Genomic DNA, 14,329 nt, shown 5'->3' with positions numbered 1-14,329 from the left:
CTACTAAGCAACTAGGATCGTAAATTGTTATGCTTATTTAAACGTTTTACCAATAAATACATTGTTATTATAATGAATCATATCACTTAATTAAAAAGACTCATTCCCGGGGCTGTAAAGATGTCTCTGTGATTAAGAACACTGGCTGTTCTTCCAGAGGACCTGGATTCAGTCCTCAGCACATGTCACTCTAGTCCTAAGAGATCAAATGCCTTTTTCTTGCCTCTAAGGGCAGGACACTGATGTTGTATGATGATGTACATACATACATGCAGGGAAGTTTCTCTAACACACAAATGCATCTATAAAGCTAAATAGATTAAAACTATTAAGAGGGAATCATTCTTTTTGGAGGATGGAGTTACCGGTAGAATTCTCGTGCTACAGCGGGCAGCTCCACACCTATGCACATGTGTGCACAACTAACTTAGCTCGGTGAGTCAGTAACCACAGCCACAACAAAGACACATGTGTAGTTGCGGGAGATGTGGGAGAAGTTGGACAGGAAATGGGAGGAGATGTGGCCACCTTTCTTTGTATTTTATTCAGTCCTTTAAGAAAGCACTGAATTAGTCAGGACAATTTCATGATGAAAGAAAATGCGTATGTGAGGCTCAGAGCCCTTTTGTGTTTCCAATAATATACAAGAACCCATGGGAATGTGAGGGTTAACATTTAAAATTGACTGGTTGCCTCCTGATTTCTTGCACATAAAGCCATGCGAAGTTCAGGGAGAGACTTCTTCCCCTAATAATGAAGCTCTCTGCTGCTAATGGTCCATGCAGACTCCCTTGGCTCCTCCAAATTAGAAATACTTTTGTGCTCTTTTGCTTCATTAACAGTAAAGAGAGGGAGATTGGTGGCTATTTAGGGCACAGGGAAATTGGTGGCTATTTAGGGCAAGCAAAGATTGTAGTAATTATGGTTGGTAAATTCTCTTCACGGTGTTCTTTGACTTTTGATGTTCTCTTGGTGCCTTTCAGAGAAGCCCACCACTGTCAGTACTGGCATTTGGCCTAGAAGAATAGGACTCATTCTGAATTCAAAGTTTTGGCTCCGGCAATGGTCAATCTTACCTGCAGGGAGATGAGCCTCTTTCATTTTGATTTGCTCTTTCAGCATGTGCAATATGACTCTGCCACCAGCTGTGATGAAGCCATGCTTGGTATCTACTTCTTTATTTACACTACAGAAAGTTGGCTTGCTTGTGGCTGCCTAGGAAACGGCATCCTTAATGGTTGAGATGGATGTGAAAGGTTTGCTAGTTTCAGGGCTCTACAGGAAGAGCTGGCTTGGGAGAAGGAGGTAAGATGAGAGTCATTTTAGAATCACAGTGTGCTACCGTGGGGTCTGGTTGACTGAGTGGCCACTATCATATTATTGTGTGCTGATGGAAGACAACATTTAAAGAAGGGAAAATATTTATAAAAGCCATCAGAAACTGGAGACCTATCCTGGAATTTATTTAAAAAAAAAAACACTGAAATTATAACCTGTAGGAACCAAATCTAGAAATTAGCACCCGACTGATTAGTAGAAAAGAATAATGATATCAATTTGATAAATTTGATCTAGTAAAAATAACTAAGGAGTTCTTGAATATATTCTTGATACTAAGAATTATAAAGAATTTCTCAGAAATCTATCCATTATATTGGGATCTATCCATTATATTGGGATCTATCTATTACAATGGGATGTATTAAGGTAAGATGAAAATAATTCTTGAGATGGTTTAAATAACTAGGTAAAGAATGAGAAATTTATTTCTACATTTTTCACTTACTATATGGTTTAAGCTAATTGTGGTGGTCCAAACCCTAGTTCTAGTTTTCATACCATCGTCCTCGGACAGCTTGAGCTGTCAATTATTACTTTTGGTTACACAAACCTGAGTCCAGTTGGCCGTCAATGTGGTCTGTGTATATGTAGGACCTGAGGATCCTCAGATGACGAGATTTTGATTTTATATTCTAGCAGCTCAGAGGGTACTTGGTGCTCCGGAGACCTGGTTGTGGTAATGCCAGGGGATTAGGTGGAGGTGGGCAACATCTAGAGTCTGGAAACCATGAAAACAAAACAAAACAACAACAACAAAACCCTCAGTGAATGTTTGGCTTCCTTTAGGAAGCTGGAGACTGATAATTAAAAGTAGAAGAACAAAATTAAGCTGCTTTCCAAAGAGGCTCAATTGACAGAACGTGGGTAGAATAGATGAGATGTGAGTTCATATGGAAACCCCAGCAGTTTTAAAAATCATGACCTACTTCAAGCCCATCGATGGTTCATGCCGAAGAGGGTTTCCAACCACCATAGCCAAATGTATGAGTCATTTTGGTAGATATTATATTGCTTTGAGTTGACTTAAAACATTCTGATAACCAATAATCAACTGTTAATTTTGATTAATAAGTTTGGAATTCTCCTGACACGTGTGTGGTTTTCTGTATAGACACCTTTAATGGGGGAGAACTATGACAAAGTAGTCGGTCAGCATATTCTGACACACTAACCACTGAATGTTTATTCATTAGACAACTATATTTTGAATTATTATTGTGTGAAAGAATTTTATTTAATATAGTACATCAAAAATTAGAAGTTCTGACACTTTATTTATTCTCTTCTGGAATAGGTCTTGTAGTTCATTATTCAGTCTTTGTATCTCTCTAGAAACTGAAAGATCCAGTGCTGAAGATGAATCATAGAGAAATGTTCTTTGCTAGGCTTCTGTCTCAAAGCACAGCAGAGTAACATTAATAGTGTCAGGGACTTGTTCTCTCCAGTGGGATGGGTTTCAAGTAGGGGCAGTCTTTGGTTGAGCATTCCTTTAATCTTTGCTCCTTCTGTATCCCTAGACAGTTTGTAGGCAGAAAAGTTTAGGTTGAAGGTTTTGTGGGGAGTTAGTATCCTTTTTCCTCCACTGGAAGTCCTGCCTGATGACAGGAGGTGTCACATTCAGGCTCCATAACGCCCACTGCTAGGAGTCTCAGCTAGGGTGGTCCCCTTAGAATTCCTGGGGCTTCCCCTATCCGAAGTCTCTGACATGTCCCAGAGATATCCCCTACTTCTAATTTTGTGTTCTCACTTGGCTCTCTCTCCCCTGCTCTCCCTACTCCTAATCCCCCACTCTGCTTCCCTCCCCATCGTCTTTTACCCAGTTCCCTTCCTCCATCTACCTCTAATGTCTATTTTATTTCCCCTTCTGAGTGAGATTCAAGCATCCTCCCTTGGGCCCTCCTTGGCTTCTTTGGGTCTGTGGATTGTAGCACGGTTATCCCGTACTTTATGGCTAATGTCCAGTTGTAATTGAGCACATACTATGCATGCTTTTGGGTGGGGGTTGGGCTACTTCACTCAGAATCTTTTCTAATTCCAGCCATTTTCTGCAAAATTCAAAATGTTCTTGTTTTTGATAGCTGAGTAGTATTCCATCGTGTAAATGTATCTTATTGTCTTTATTCATTCTTCAGTTGAGGTTTATCTCGGTGGTTTCCAGTCCCTGGCTATTATGAATAAAGCTGCTGTGAACATAGTTATGAGTATATGACCAGGAATAGCATAGCTGGGTCTTGAGGTGGAACTATTTCCAATTTTCTGAGAAAGTGACAGATTGATTTCCACATTGTTTTTATAAGCACCAGCAACAGAGGCATGTTCCCCTTTCCCAACAATCTTACCAGCATGTGCTGTCCCTTGAGTTTTTGATCATAGTCATACTGAGGGATGTAAGATGGAATTTCAGCGTCATCTTGATTTGCTTTTCCCTGGTGACTAAGGATATTGAAAGTTTCTTTAAGTATTTCTTCACCATTCCCTGTTTACCTCTGTATCCCATTTTTAATTTGGTTATTTAGTTTATTGGTGTCTAATTTCTTAAGTTCATTATATATTTTGGATATTAGCCCTCTGTTGGGTGTAGCTTCAGTGAAGATTTTTTTCCCATGCTATTGGCTGCCATTTTATCCTATTGACAGTGTACTTTGGTTTGCAGAGACTTTTCAGATGAACTGTGGAGAATCCTGTTCCAAATTGGTCCATGGTGCTCACTAGAGCCAACACATGCAAATCTTTGGTGTTCCTTGCTTCAAACTTATCCCTCCTCTTATCAGTTTGTTTTACATTGATATCTTAGGTGTCTTTTTATTTTCCAGTGTATTTATTAGGTTGGGAAATTATGCTGTATACTCCCAGGACTCATGTCTCCAACCAGAAGTTATCTAACTAAGATGATGATACATAACAAACAGCTAAGAAAGAAAGTTCATCCTTCTAAAGACTTTTCTAAATATTATAGTTTCATCTAGATGTGGTTACGCAGGCATACCTGCCATCCTCACTGTAGGGAGGCTGAGATTAAGAATTCAAAGCTGGACTGCAAAATAAGTTTGAGGTCAGCCTCGCCTGTATGATGAGACCCTGTCTCAAACACTAATAATATTTAATAATATAATATTAAAAACTGTACTTATAAAACTCTACAAATGGGACATGAATACATCATTAATTGGGAACAGGGACAGGGTGCAATGCTATGAGGGAGTCTAATTTTTGTATTCTCAGTTGGAGCAAACCTTCATGCTTATTCTGATTTGAAGAATTTAAGTCAAGACCTGTCCAGTAATTCTAACATAAATCCCAGTAGAGATGGAGGAGGTAAACCCTAAATATCTAAAACCTAAAGATGGAAAATGCCTTCCTTTCAGGTTTATCATGATCCAGGTAATACTGCATAGGCAAATTCTGGGTTTGAATAGTTCTTTTATTCCAAATGCCCAGAGGATTTTTTTTTTTAAATCCTGCTTATTTTACTAACGAGGGAAACAAATATGTTTAATGTCACATAAACTTTCTGGGTCAATATTCTGCAGTATGAAAGCTTATAGTCAAGTTTTCAAATGACAGAATCTCACAAATAACCTTCTTTGACATGCTGAACTCTTGGCCAGTAGCCACACATACACCATAGTAACTCAGGAGGGATCAGAAAATCCCAAGTTTACTGAAACATTATGAAACCGTCTTTGTGATTTTATTTTTTAACAAGATTGGGTGATTTTCAAATGCATACTTTGTAGATAACAGTTTTGTCTCAGTGTCAAAAGGCTGATTCATGTGACAGTTTAGGCATTCAAATACATGGTAAGAAATCAAGAATCCATTGTCTCCATGGTGGTAGAAATGAAGCTAAAATCTAAAGGGCTAGTACAGTCCCAAGTTCTCACACTAATATATATAGTTTACCTTTGTATTTTACATCTAACTTTTTGCATTTTATTCTAACTTACAAAGCATTTTTTTAATTTTTAATTTTTTAAAGTACTAATTAGTTTATTTACTTTGTATCCCAGCTGTAGCTCCCTCCCTTAATCCCTCCCAATCCCACCTTCCTTCCCTCATCTCCTCCCATGTCCCTCTCCAAGTCTACTGTTAGGAGAGGTCCTCCTCCCCTTCCATCTGACCCTAGCCTATCAGGTCTCATCAGGACTGGCTGCATTGTCCTCCTCTGTGGCCTGGCTCCCCCACCAGTGGAGGTGGTCAAAGAGCCAGCCACTGAGTTTATGTCAGAGATAGTCCCTGTTCACCTTACTAGGACACCCACTTGGATACTGAGGTGCCATGGGTTACATCTGAGCAGGGGTTTTGGTCCTTGGTTGGAGTCTCAGAAAAGACCCCTGTGCCCAGATATTTTGGTTTTGTTGCTCTCCTTGTGGAGCTCTTGTCTTTTCCAGGTTTTACTATATCCCCCTTCTTTCATAAGATTCCCTGCACTTTGCCCAAAGTTTGGTTATGAGTCTCAGCATCTGCTTTGATACACTGCTGGGTGGAGTCTTTCAGAGGTCCTCTGTGGTAGGCTCCTGTCCTGTTTCCTGTTTTCTCCCTCTTCCGATGTCCATCCTGTTTGTCTTTCTGAGTGAGGATTGATCATCTTACCCAGGGTCCTCCTTTTTGCTTAGCTTCTTTAGGAGTACAGATTTTAGTATGTTTATCCTATATTATAGGTTTTGTACCCACTTATAAGTGAGTATATACCACATGAGTCTTTCTGCTTCTGGGCTACGTCACTCAGGATGATCTTTTTTAGATCCCACCATTTGCCTGCAAATTTCATTATTTCCTTGTTTTTAATTGCTGAGTAGTATTCCATTGTGTAAAAGCACGTGTTATTTCTTTCTGTTTATTTGAAAAAAATTCTTAATCTGCTTCCCATTGCTGTGTTAAAACAGCATGATCAAAAATAACTTGGGGAATAAAGGGTTTATTTGTTTTACGGGTTCCCTATCACATTCTGTCATGAAGGGAATTCAGGGCAGAAACCTGGAAGCAGAAACTGAAGCAGAAGCCACGAGGAGTGCTACTAACCATTTTGCTCCCAGGGCTTGCTAAGTTTGCTTTCTTAAACACCTCATGACCACTTGCCCAGGAGTTTCACCACCCATAGTGAAACATGCCCTTCACATCAATCATTAATCAAGAAAATGCCCTGCAGACTTGCCTGCAAACCAGTCTTAAGGCAGTGTTCTCACAGTCAAGGTTCTGTCTTTCCAGAGGCCCCTAGCTTGTGTCGAGCTGACAAAACTAACCAGAATAAACGGAATCTCTCTTGTGTTCCAGGGAGACCTGCAAACTGAGATTCTCCACTTCAGTTGTCCCAGTATTTAATATTCCCCTTTTCACCTAGGTGTGGTGGTACATCCCAATAATTTCAAGTAGTTATGAGGCAGAGGTAGGGAGTCATTTGAACTCGGGAGTTCATGGCAAGTTTGATGATGTAGCAAGAACTCTCTCCCTCATACAAATGTTTTCTTTACATTATACCATAGGGCTATAGTTTGATATATTCAAGTTCCATCTTACTGTGAGAATTATTTACCATCTTTGTCTCATTCCCTTTTATTCCGAGAGCTTAATTATCTGCTTGAGGCTAAATGCCATGGTGAAAAGTCCTTGTGAAATCTAAGCAAAGGGATAAAAGCAGCCGTATGTTTATTGAAATTTTAAAATTCTTTTCCTTCAGGAGTGGCTTCATTGTCATCTTCTGTGGCCTGGTAAGGCTGCTCCCCCATCAGGGTGGGTGATCAAAGAGGAGGCCAATCAGTTTATGTCAGAGGCAGTCCCTCTTCCCATTACTATGGAACCAATTTGGACACTGAACTGCCATGGGCTACATCTGTGCAGGGATTCTAGGTTATCTCCATGCATGATACTTGGTTGGAGAATGAGTCTTTGGGAAGACCCCTGTGTTCAAATTTTCTGGTTCTGTTGCTCTCCTTGTGGAGTTCCTGTCTTCTCCAGCTCTTACTATTTCCCACTTCTTTCATAAGATTCCATGCACTATGCCACTCCTGATGAGATCTGATAGACTAGGATCAGAAGGAAGGAGAGGAGGACCTCCCCTGTCAGTGGACTTGGGGAGGGGCATGTGTGAAGAAGGGGAAGGGAAGGTGGGGTTAGTAGGGGAGGAGGGAGCAGTTTATGGGGGGATACAAAGTGAATAAAGTGTAATTAATAAAAGTTAAAAATCTTTTCCTTTTTAGTTTTTTTAAACTTATTTTTCTAGTATTAACTTTTGATTAAATATACTTATGTCCTATCCTTCTCCTCACTTTTCCACAAGACTCTCTACACTTCACCCAACGTTTGACTCTGAGTCTCAGTATCTGTTTTCATCTGCTGCTGGGTGGAGCCTCTCAGAGGACAGCTATGCTTGGCTCATGTCTGTGAGCACAGCAGAATATCATTAATAATGTCAGGGGTTGACTCTCTTACATGAGGTGGGTCTCAGGGTGGACCAGGCATTGGTTGCTCTGGAGAAGGATCAAGGACCTGTCAGTGACAGGAGCTCCACCATAAAACCATCAGAGCCAACTAACCAAGTCCCAGAGGGGTGTGTATAGGCTGAAGCACCATCCAAGGACCATGCATAGACTGGACCTACGCCTTTTACACAGAAGTAGCAGATGGGCCGCTCAGGATTCATATGGGTTCCCTAGTAAGAGGAGCTGGGGCTGACTCTGACATGGATTCTGTTGCCTGCTTTTTGATCACTTATTTCTGATGGGGCTGCCTCACCAGGCCTTAAGGAAAGAGAACAAGCTCAAACCTGATGAAACTTGATCTGGGGTGGGTAGATAGGGGCTCCCCTTTATTGAGGATGGGCTATACGGAATGATCGGGGATCCAAGCACTACCATGTTCTACCTCAGTTTACCCATTTGGTAAAATGAAGCTCTGTATATAACCCTTTCCAAAGGTTAGCAAGCTGGCGCAGATTGCTTTTGGAAGGACCTAGCCAAACAGTCTGCATTTTATGACGAGCATGATAAGCAGCAATGTGTACGGAGCCCTGTGCTGACACGAAAGCCACCAAAGGGAAGAAAGAGGAATGGCTGACTGGGGATTAGTACATCAAGGTGTAGCAGTGGCAGTGTGTTCTGTGCAGGAGGCCAAAACCTGGGAGAGAAGCCAGGATCTTTATTCCAGGAAACACTACTGAAGCCATTTTCCCTGGGCAGTTGGAGAAGGGTACTGAACAGTTTAGTGCATCCGGTTCTGGGCTCATGAAAGCTCCTGTGGGGATATCAAATTCCTCAAAACAACATGTTTTCTATTGTTAACAAGCTTGCTACATGACAAAAATTTTACTGTACACATTTGTTAAATTATATTTTATCCTGGCCCATGTGGACTCATTAAGGAGACATTTATTAGTGGTTTCAGATACTAGTGTCACTTGTTTATTTCCAGGGCTGCAGTATAATGTATGTATGTATGTATGTATGTGTGCATGCATGGCTTCTGGTGGAAATCTTAGTGGGTTGTTTTGACTTACATAGATTATGACCTTCGTAGATACATAGGTAGAAGCTGCATGACATAATCAGCCGGAAATCATTCAGATGATGATAAAATTACTGTGAATTACTTGAATTGTTAATTTACTATTGTTGCTTTGCTGTTAATTACTGTAATTATTTTTTTTAAATTGTATTCATATGTGTGGTGCCTGTGGATTCCAGAAGACAGAGTTGAATCCCCTGGAACTATAGTTGCATACAGCTGTTAGCTGCCCTTGGGGTACTTGGAGTCAAACCCAGGTCCTTTGGAACTGCTGAGCTACCTCCAGGTCCCTGTGTTGGAACTCTAACTGACTTTTTTTTTTCTTTTTAATTCACTGTAGAGTTAAGGGCCTTGGCTTTCCTCAGAATTTAATTTTGACTGACAGCAGAAATAAGACAACCACTGTCAGGTATGTTGAAGACACGCTGTCTAACTACCATGGCTGGATGGCTCTACTCTTGGATCAAGAGACCTACTTACTGAAGTTCCAAGGCCCTTGCACAGACAGATCTTTGCAGGTAACCCTGTCCTGCCATTTTATGCACTAAGGGGTTCGTACCTGTACTTCTGTGAAGGAACGGGCTGTCGATATTACCTGACACTCATAAAGGAAGCTGCTTTGGCGTTTTGCTAGATGGTTTGTTAACTTGAAATTTTCAGTATTTAAATCTCGTTGTGAATGTGAAACTACTTCTTCTAGAAATGTTAAATTAAGTAATTTGATGAGAAGTAGCCTTTAAGCATTTTATATGATTTCTTTACAAAGATAGGTCGTAACCTCACTTACTCCTGTTACAAAGGCTAGAAGCCAGAGAAAATTTCTTTTTTTCTTTTTTCTTCTTTTTTTTATTTTTTACAATTTATTCATTGTATATCCAATTGTAGCCCCCTCCCTCAACTCCTCCTAGTTCCACCCTCCCTCCCTCCTCCTCCATATCCCCTTGCCTTAGTCCTCTGAAACAGGGTGGGGGAGGTGGGGGTGGGGGGTGGGGGAGGGGGAGGGAGGCTTGTCCCCTGCTCTCTGCCCCTAGTTTATCAAGTCTCCTCAGGAATGCCTGGATCCTCTTCCCTTGTGGTCTGGCAAGAGAAAATTTCTTATCCGGGCATTTACATGTTTCATACTGCCACCCTGTGGCTCAAAATAAATTTGCAAAGAGAGCTGTCATCATGCTTCTCCAGGCAGGGCTCCTGTAAAGAACCAAATTACTGGAGTAGCTAGGTAGAAAATGGGCACGTTTTTTCACATTGATAACGACAACAACAACAACAACAATGAATAAGACATAAAATGAAATTTAAAGGGAAAAGGTAATCCAATTTCTTTAAGCATATTTCCCTCTCACCCATGGTGAGAGAGGACCAGCCTGCTGTCTATCTGCTTGTCTTGGCTGTCGTTGGGTTTACCATGAGGCACCTCACCTTGCTTGTTGGCTTTAGCCTGAGAACACTTGAGGCGATTTCCCCAACCCTACGGTGGTAGGATAACGATGGGGTTCAGCTGCCTTGGCCCAGCTCTCTTCTGCCTTTGGGCCTAGGGAAGTCTTTGCGTGCCCTAGACTGGTTCGGTGAGATTAACAATGCTGGGCTCTCAGGGGTTGGATGAGTCAAAGGAATGGTGCCTCACGGTGTGGCACGCGCCTCAGCTGTCAGCTATTGCTGTTGCTCAACACACACTTCTTACCAAGCTTACCGCTCTCTGCCGTGAGGAGAGCTGGGAAGGGGCTGTAGACTTGCCGCTTTCTCTCACCGCTGTTTGGCCTGAGAGAGCCAATTCCCTTGTCTGTGCCGTGGTTTCCTCGTCAGTTAACAGTGGTTACGAACAAGGGGAACAAGGGGAAGCCCATGACTGTTTTTTTTTTTTTCTTTCTTTCTTTCTTCACATTTAATGAATTTGTAACCACAGCTCGATTTTCCTATGGGGGAGATTCAAGTAGGCCTGTTTGCCACACAGATTGTGCTGCTTGGCGTAGCTGGTGCTAAATGACTCCTTTTGAGGGCTCTCCTCACTCATCAACGTGTTTTTTGCCCCCTCACTTCAGTACTCAGCAACGTTTGACAGCTTTGCCCCCAGGAACCACCTTCTGCTGCGGCACGGGGACCTACCACCTTATCCTGACATCCTCATCAGATGTGGGAGTCGCGTGGGTCGGTCACTTTCATCTCTCCCTTTGCCCAGTCGGGACAGAGGCTGTGACTGGTTCTTCAACAGCCAGTTGCAGCAGCTCACCTATCTGGGTAAGTGGCATTTTTGAGGGCATATGGTGGGAAGGTTTTTCTTTCTTTTTTTTTTTTTTATTTCAGCATTTGCACTGTGAAATAAATATAAAGGGGACAGCTGTGCTGTGCGTTGCAATTAAATGGGCAGGCTCTAAATTCAGATCATGTGGGTTTAAATCTCAATTTCAAGACTCAGTGGGTAGCGGGTGATAAATAGCCATTCTACATCTTATTTGTAACATCATAATAGGACCTACATCAAAGGGTGTGTGATTAAATAAATGGAGGCATGTAAAAACTCTTTATCCAGTGCTTAATCTGTATTGTGCTTAATAAGTATTGTGATATTAATATTTTGATTGATTTTTAAGGTAGCATTCTGTTTGTAGCAAAGCAATGGCAAATTAAATCTTCTCTCAGATGGGGCTGGAGGGATGGCTCAGCAAATGCTTGCTGCTCTTACAGAGGACTCGAGTTTGCTACCCAGCACAACTGTCTGTAACTCCAGCTCCAGGGGATCCAAGGAGATCTAGCCTCTGCACGCATGACATGCACGTCCACAAAGCCATATGAAGACACACATGTACATACGTAATTGAAAATGAAGACTGCTGGGAGAGTCCATTTCACTCTAGTTAGAATGGCTGTCATCTAAAAAACAACAAATCCTGGCAAGGATATGTGAGAAAGAGAAAGCCTTATTCGTGTCTGCAGGGAATGCAAAGTAGTGAAGGCTTTATGGAAATCAGTATGAAGGCTTGTCCAAAGAAATAAAACCAGAATTACTATATGACCCAAGATACGTACATGAAAGAATTGTAGATCAGCATACGAGAGATTCTTGTTCGCCTTTGTTTATTGCTTTACTATGTCAATAGCTAGGAAATGGAATCAACCTGGCTTTCCACCAACAGAGAAGTGTAAAGAGAAAATGTGATAAAATCGATAGACTCAATTTTATTTATCTCTGAGGAAGAAGGATTCAGTGATGACATTCAGAGGAAGATATGTGGAGCCAGAGATCATTATGCTGAGCTAAATAAGCCCAGATCCAGAAAGACAAATATCACTTTTCTCTCAGATGTGAAATTTAGATTTGTGTGTGTGTGTGTGTTTGTGTCTGTGTGGGTGTGATAGAAGTAGAAAAGAGGGCTATGAGAGAGGAGGAAGTGTTCTAAATGGAGGGGAGATAGGAAAAAGAGAGTGTAATGGATATGTATGTCATGAAGGTAGAATAGGTGGTAGAGGGGAGGGGACAGTAAGAGGGACAGAAGTGGAGTGAATGAAAACAGTCTAATAATGCATATATGTGGAAAGTCACAATAAACGTCATTTCTTTGTTTGCTAATTTAAACATAAAGATCAACCCAACCAACCAACTAGTAAGTACAGTACCTATGAAGATGACGGGCTGTCTGATAGTGGCCACAGACACAGGAAACAGCAGAGAATATCTGCTCCTGCCAGTGAAGGTTAGCATTGATGTGGCATGTGAGAAGAGAAACCCTGGAGAATTGCTGAGGTTAGGGAACAAGATGGTATGAGACACAGAGCCATGGACTGGGGGAGAGGAGGGTAGGCAGTGCCTGTCCTAGATCAGGCTTAGTAGCAGGAGGAAGGAACCTGATACCCTCTGTCCTTGCAATCTTGTCTGCAGACGGAAGGATTTCTTTACTTTCTCAAGCACATGCTTTATAGCATTCTCAGTGTTAGTCTTAGAACTGTTCCTTTCTTGACTTCCTGGAGTTTATGTGGTTTGAGTTTTCTATTCCAAATGTCCTTATTTGTCACTGAGGACCATGGTGTACACTTGTATCAGCCTCACCAGTTCACAAATATGATCTAATAAAAAGTCATCATATAGATGACTATTTCACTATAAGATATTTCACTAGTTAGGTCCTTACTTTCGTTTAATTGTTTAGTTTTTGTGACATTTTAGGGTCTAGAGACAACACCACCTTTTGTGGTAGTGTGCAAGAAAGAGGATCTGATAACATGGGCTTCTGCAGTGATGGTTTTGTTATAAATTGTTCTTAATAGATTCTGACAAATTCAGGGAGCCTGGTTAACACAGCAAGTCGTAGCTCCTGCCACACCAGAGTTAGCCCCAAGGATAGTACCTACTAAGCAATTGCTCTGGGTCACTTGTCTTTGCCACTTGTCTATAACCATATGAAAACTGGGTCTGACCTATTAAAAAAGAGCTCTGCCACTATTGGATTATAATAGCAGTGAAGGGAGAGTTGGTGCTTTTCTCCTATTAAAAAAAAACTTACTAACAAATGCATTAAAATATATGTTCCTTGCACTGAATTTAAGCATCCATATTTCACTCCTAATATGAACTAATCAAATGATAGTCATCACATAGATGACTATTTCAATAGAAGACATTTCATTATGTAGGTAGATTTTACTAACAAACACTTTTTTTTTTTTTTTTGTATCAGAATATCCTCATAGCCTTTTCTTCCCCTATGATTTGGAAAAGAAAAAGGAAGCCACAGAGGGTTGAACTTAGAGACCCTTGGTCCTTGCAGAGGATGCCTGGTAGGAGTTTGTGTGGTCAGTTTTACCTCCTTTCTACTCTGAGTGAATGAGGCAGATGAGTGATTACAGCCACTTAGGTTTCCACTTCTTGTCTGGAATTGAGGCTTGCGGTGTTCCCCATATTATCTCCCCATGCAGCTACATTAGCTATGTACATTTGACCATACTTATGGCTATCTTCTGTGTAAAGGAGTGTGGTGGGCAGACTACCATGTATCCTACAGACCTGTGTGCACTCCCCAATATCCTAATAGCAGTGTGTTAACTATTGTAGCTGGCATCCCAACATGACGCATCAGAAGTATAGTTCTAGACTTGTGTTGCACATTTGATAAATTAGCTAGGTCCTTACTTTTATTTAATTATTTAGGTGGTTGCTTTTGTTTGTTTGTTTTTTTGCTACCTTTAGGATTAGCCTTAGGATAATTTACATAAAATATGGAAATCGAGACTTCACAGCCATATGCTAGGATGCAAAACATTATAAGAGTTTCACACATACAAGTCTGGCTTTAATATAAGAAACTGCTTAACCTTCTCAGGTGCACCCTGTCACAGGTCAGCTTGTTCCCTTGGGTTGTTCTCTCACTCAGCTGCTGTTTCCTTCTGAGGCAACTTCTTTGACCACTGGGTGGATTTCCTACTTCTCTTTTATTAGTATTATTATTTTTTTCATGCAATATACATTGATCATATTTTCCCCCCTTAATTCCTCCCG

The 14,329-nt window shown here is 41.1% G+C and overlaps 1 protein-coding gene across 9 annotated transcripts in view; it reads left to right on the top strand.

Moving 5' to 3' along the window:
* Pkhd1 (PKHD1 ciliary IPT domain containing fibrocystin/polyductin) overlaps window positions 1-14,329 on the top strand; it is a 453,258-nt gene that overhangs the window by 238,982 nt on the left and 199,947 nt on the right. For all 9 annotated transcript variants that reach the window (XM_060369714.1, XM_060369715.1, XM_060369713.1 and 6 more), the window contains 2 exons: window positions 9,182-9,359; window positions 10,881-11,076. In XM_060369714.1, the coding sequence (XP_060225697.1) occupies window positions 9,182-9,359; window positions 10,881-11,076 (374 nt within the window). The remainder of the gene's footprint in view (window positions 1-9,181; window positions 9,360-10,880; window positions 11,077-14,329) is intronic.

Source organism: Meriones unguiculatus, chromosome 16 (genome assembly GCF_030254825.1).
Source record: "Meriones unguiculatus strain TT.TT164.6M chromosome 16, Bangor_MerUng_6.1, whole genome shotgun sequence".
Lineage (NCBI taxonomy): Eukaryota > Metazoa > Chordata > Mammalia > Rodentia > Muridae > Meriones > Meriones unguiculatus.
The sequence above is the reverse complement of the archived record's forward strand: the minus strand, read 5'-3'. Positions and strand labels throughout refer to the sequence as shown.